This window comes from Hyperoodon ampullatus (assembly GCF_949752795.1).
Source record: "Hyperoodon ampullatus genome assembly, chromosome: 2".
NCBI classification, from domain to species: Eukaryota; Metazoa; Chordata; class Mammalia; order Artiodactyla; family Ziphiidae; genus Hyperoodon; species Hyperoodon ampullatus.
The window spans coordinates 90,686,243-90,691,452 of NC_136915.1; the positions used below are offsets into that span (position 1 = coordinate 90,686,243).

General features: G+C 39.3%; 1 protein-coding gene across 1 annotated transcript; it reads right to left on the reverse strand.

Moving 5' to 3' along the window:
- Nucleotides 1-399: 399 nt before the first annotated feature.
- Nucleotides 400-1,691, reverse strand: LOC307068001 (protein CDV3 homolog; the record flags this gene model as incomplete). Its single annotated transcript, XM_079725616.1, has 2 exons — nt 1,285-1,691; nt 400-550 (listed from the first exon to the last, which is right to left on the reverse strand). Exons 1-2 carry the CDS (start codon nt 1,602-1,604, stop codon nt 400-402), a joined length of 471 nt encoding a protein of 156 aa, XP_079581742.1. The 5' UTR covers nt 1,605-1,691.
- Between the last annotated feature and the right edge of the window lie 3,519 nt (nt 1,692-5,210).

Consider the following 5,210-nt stretch of genomic DNA (forward strand, 5'->3'; position numbering starts at 1 on the left):
ACATTGTGATCCACATGAAGTCCACATGAATTCCACGATGAGTGCAGCAAATCTGAGGTAGTCAACCCTTACGAAGGCTCAGTATCTGAACATAAAAAGATTTTGAAATGACCACTGGCTTCAGTTTTTGTTTTTTTTTTGTATTTGCAGAGTAATTATGAAAGAACGCTGCTGAATCTAGTTCACACATTTATATAATAATGAAAATCCCCCTAAATCCAATACATGTAAAGAGCAGTTGTGACACTTTAAACTTCCATAGTGCAATAGGGCTGATCCCGTATACCGAGCTGTCTGCATCAGTTGTAGATCCAGCAGAGATCAGATAGATGATGGATGGCTGTCCGTGGTGGTTAGCTGTGGTCTAGTTACCTTAGAAGGGTTAGCAAACACCATTCCTTAATTGTACTGTGTGTGGCTGCTTTTCTGATTCTCAAGCACAGCATGCTGGTTGTCTAGCTGAAGCTTAAGGGCCTGGTTTTTTGAAACCTCATCCCTACCTCTAGTTTTGTGTCTTACTACTTCAAAGCTCTTCTCCATTTCTTTATCCCTAAGGGAAAAGAAATGTGATCAGTAAATATTTCTTCTTCACTAGGTTGTTTTGAAAATATCCTTCCTTGAATTTAAAAAAAAAGCCACCCCTTAGAAAAATCTTGAGGAAGTGACAGGTGGGGGAAACTGGTTTATAAATCCTTATCAAAACCATTTTTAAGGCTTCGGCTGAGCAGAAAATATAGAATACTGTACTGAAGCTCTACAGTCCTATTTTCTGTGGTAGCAAATCTGCTGAATACTATTAACTGAAAACCTATTTTGGAACCGACTTCAAGACAACTGGAAAGTTAAAAAGCTGTATAATGACATGGTGATTCCTTCTAAGACTCACTTTTACTCTTAGCAAATAATAGACAATACATATCTCTTTCTTTATGCATAAAGTAAGGGCAACAATTTCCTCATTCACGTAAAGTTCTACTCATTATTCAAAGACCTCTCCACACTTCTACTTTATGGGAGTGGATCAGATAAAGATGAGTGTGGTGAATCACTGTAGGACAGAGCAGAAGAACAAGTCAAAGTGGAGGTTTAAATTCAAGCCAGCTGTGCTCTCAAAGAGGCAAAAAGGCTGAGATTTAATTTAAAAGCCACCCTGAAAAATTTCCATTTGATGTCATTTACATTTCTTCCCATTTTATTTACTTTGTAAAAAATTCATGTCCCTAAATAAGATGTGGATGTGCCATATGTGATCATTTAACTCCAGGTAGCATTCATTTTAAATACCTGTTCTGGCTTTTTACATGCTTGGCAGTGGACTGCGGGGATGGGAACTGTGTATCACTGTAGATTTCTAGTGGTCCTTGTGGTGCTTTCCTTGTTGTGGTCAACCTGACTCCAAGAGGCCTATACACTCCTCTAGTCATTGTCAGTTCTGGGGTTTCTGTAATAACTACTGGAGCAGGAGATGCTTGTACGGGAGCTGTTTTATTCCAGGTACCTGAAGATTTTTCTACATCACCACCACCACCTCTACCTTCTTCCCAATTATCACCTGGATCTTCTCTTTTTTCATTTTCATCTTCTTCCTTTTCACTTATTTGCATTGCTTTAACTCTTAGGCTGCTGTGATCAACCTCTTTTTGCTCAAATTCTTTCCACTCATCTGCATCCTTTGTCACAACCTGGGTGGTGGCCCCGGGGCCCATGGTCTCCCTGCCTGCGGTCCCACTGTAGCCCAGCCGGGTCCCTGCACCCCATCCTTTTGTCTTTATGTCCATTTGTCTTTATGTCACTTTTTCATATTCCCACCTCAATTAAGAGAAACTCTCATTCGTGGAGCAATGGTTAAACCTCCACCTCTTTGCTACTCCTAGTCATAGAACTGTCCAAGTATCATGTGACCTGCACCTTGGAGAGGTAACCTACCATGAGCTGGAGTCCAGTCCTAAGTTGTTCAGGTTAAGAAACTCAGTTGACTCACTAACTAAATCTTGCTTATTAACTGAGGTGCTATGGTTTATGCATCATAATAATGTGAATTTATCCTGTTATTATTTTGAATCAATAGTATGGCATCATATCAAAGAGACTTTATTATACTAACATACCAAATATAGTGTATAGAGTTATAGCAGAGGTTTCTAAGACCCCAATGAGTGTAATATATAGAAAGTACAGTGGATTAGAAATAAGGAGGCCTAACATTCTTATCTGAGTTCTGCTGATATTATTTATGTGTATTTGAGGCTAATTGTTTAAATTCTCTGGGCCTTGACAAGAAAGGGAAAAGAACTAGAAGGCACACCCATTCCTTTTTAGAGTATGCTCCAGAATTTGCATGTATCACTTCTGCTCCTGTACCTTTGGCCAGAGCTTAGTCAGTTGGTCACATGTAGCTGGAAAGGAGACTGGAGCATGTAGTCTGTAGCTAAAACTTGTAGGATTTTACGACTAAAGGAATTGGACTTTTGAAGGACAACTAACAGTCTTAGTCATTTTCCCCTTTTATCAGAAAAGTAAATGCTCTCTCAGCACCTTCCTTCCTCCCTCACCCCCAGCAGATTTCTGCTTAGGCTGGAATTGGCTCATATGGTCACCTCTAGATGCAAGGAAGCTGAGGAAACAGGAAACAGGATTTACATGATTGGCTTTCACCAAAGGTTTCCAAACTTTCATGGTTCACAGCTGCCTTGAGATCTCAGTAAATATTTTCGTGGTGCCAAAAGAAATACGTAAAAGTTCTATTTACAACTTAGTAGCTGTTTGAATAAATTATGCACATAAATTGAAAGAAAAGTAATACCTTTTTCATTCTTAAATAACCATGTGTTGTTAATGGGTATTACCTGTGGGGTATTCCATAACTTCTCAAACATTGGCATCAGATTGGATAGTGCCATTTCTCATTCTACATGATTTTTGTGCCATACTTTCTTTGTTTTCCAGTCACAGCAACCACTGAAAATCCAGTTTTGCAATGATATGACATAGTCTAAAGGTATGTAGTAATCGCATATGAAAACTGTACCCTGGGCTTCCCTGGTGGCGCAGTGGTTGAGAGTCCACCTGCCGATACAGGGGACATGGGTTCGTGCCCCAGTCCGGGAAGATCCCACATGCCGCAGAGCGGCTGGGCCCGTGAGCCATGGCCGCTGAGCCTGAGCGTCCGGAGCCTGTGCTCCGCAACGGGAGAGGCCACAACAGTGAGAGGCCCGCGTACCGAGAAAAAACCAAAAAAAAAAACACAAAAAAATCTGTACCCTAAGCTAGTAGTATGTGCTGTCCAACAGATGTTGAGTCTCACTGCGTTTACCTTGAAAATTAAAATATGCTATTCCCTCGCACCCAGTGAGTTTACTCTGGCACCCTTGGAGACTGGGCACACAGTTTGAGAATCATGGGTTTAAACTATCATGATCCATTATGTGGAGCTGGACATAATTGCTCCCCATACAAGAATCAGGTTTCTTTTAGAGAAGAAGAGAGAATGGAAATTGTTTAGGAAACTAACAATTTCTGCCTCGGTCTGCCCCAGCCAGACTATATGTTCTTTTAGAACAGAGGGCATGGCTGTTTTTTCATACTGTTTTGTGTGTAGCACAATTCTAGGCACTTAGAAGGAGCTCAGTACATATTTATTAAATGAATGGAGAAATGAAGACCATGTGGTTAACAGTATGGTTGATTTTATCAACCATAGAATGTTAGGTTATAGGAAATCTGTTGTCTGTATGGTAAGCCTCTATGTAAATTCAAGGGCCTGGACTATGGCTTCCTCATTTATTAAGCTCAGAACCCAGCGATATTGTAGGTGATAGAAAGTGTTGGTTGGATGAATGAGTGAATGTCTCAGTGAGAGCTAGTTCTGTCTCCAAACCCATTACAAAGGAGTTTCATTACACTGATAATGAAAAATGCTTATTAGTGACCTCTCAATATAAATGCCTATGCTGGCTGCCAAGAAAGAAAAAAACCACTCCATCTTATCACTTTTTTTTTCTTTTGTTACCACAGTCACCACTAGAAAAACTGACAAAAAGAGAAAAGCAGAACTTTTTTGAGATATGAGAAGGACTTTTTCTGCAATGGTTTACATTGTCAGCAGCTAAACTGTTTCACAATTCAGGATCATAAACACTGGAAAGTGACTTTTTAAACAAAAGCCATGAAACTTTATAAGTATGATAGATATTTGAGCAAAATCTGTCTTTCTCCTCTTTCTTGTCTCAACTCAAATTTATTTTTCTGTGTTTTCATTGTTTTTGCAACAGAGGAGGTCACTGAAGCTCTTTGCCATTGGCTTCCCTCATAGTAAAGTGTATAACTCTGTGACACTCTATAGAAGAATGTGCATGTGCTAGCAAGTTAGTTACTTCTACATCTAAAAATTGCCTATGATTATTTGATTTTTCTAGTCATATATTTAGAAAGTTATTTATGTATCTGTCTCTATCACTAAATCAAAAGTATTTTGAAGGCAGGTTCTATGTCATTTTCATTTTGGATCTGGTACAGAGTAGGTACCCAGTATATATTTGTTGAATTAGTAAACTATTTCTTATGGAGATTTTCCCAAAAGCATTAAGCAGTGTTTTGTTAAATACTCAGTGTGTGTATGTTTATTTTGTGAGAGCCAAAACCATCTCTACTTTAACTCCTTCAGTATTCCTATAAACTAAGGAAAATCAGAATTTATTTTCATTGTTTGTATTGTATTGTTTGTATTGTAAATGGAAATATATAATTATCTCTAATGTTGGATACCAAATCTTGAATTTGTAGTATGAAAGAAATAAACTAGTTAATATATTTTAAAACCCCTTTTTTTTGTATGCATATAAATTTATTTATTTATTTATTTTTGGCTGTGCTGGGTTTTTGTTGCTGCGTGCGGGCTTTCGCTAGTTGCGGTGAGTGGGGGCTACTCTTCGTTGCGTTGCGTGGCCTTCTCATTGCGGTGGCTTCTCTTGTTGCAGAGCATGTGCTCTAGGCGCGTGGGCTTCAGGAGTTGTGGTTCGCAGGCTCTAAAGCGCAGACTCAGTAGTTGTGGCGCATGGGCTTCGCTGCTCTGCGGCATGTGGGATTTTCCTGGACCAGGGCTCGAACCCGTGTCCCTTGCATTGGCGGGCGGATTCTTAACCACTGCGCCACCAGAGAAGTCCCTAAAAACCCTATTTATTTATTTATTTATTTATTTATTTATTTATTTT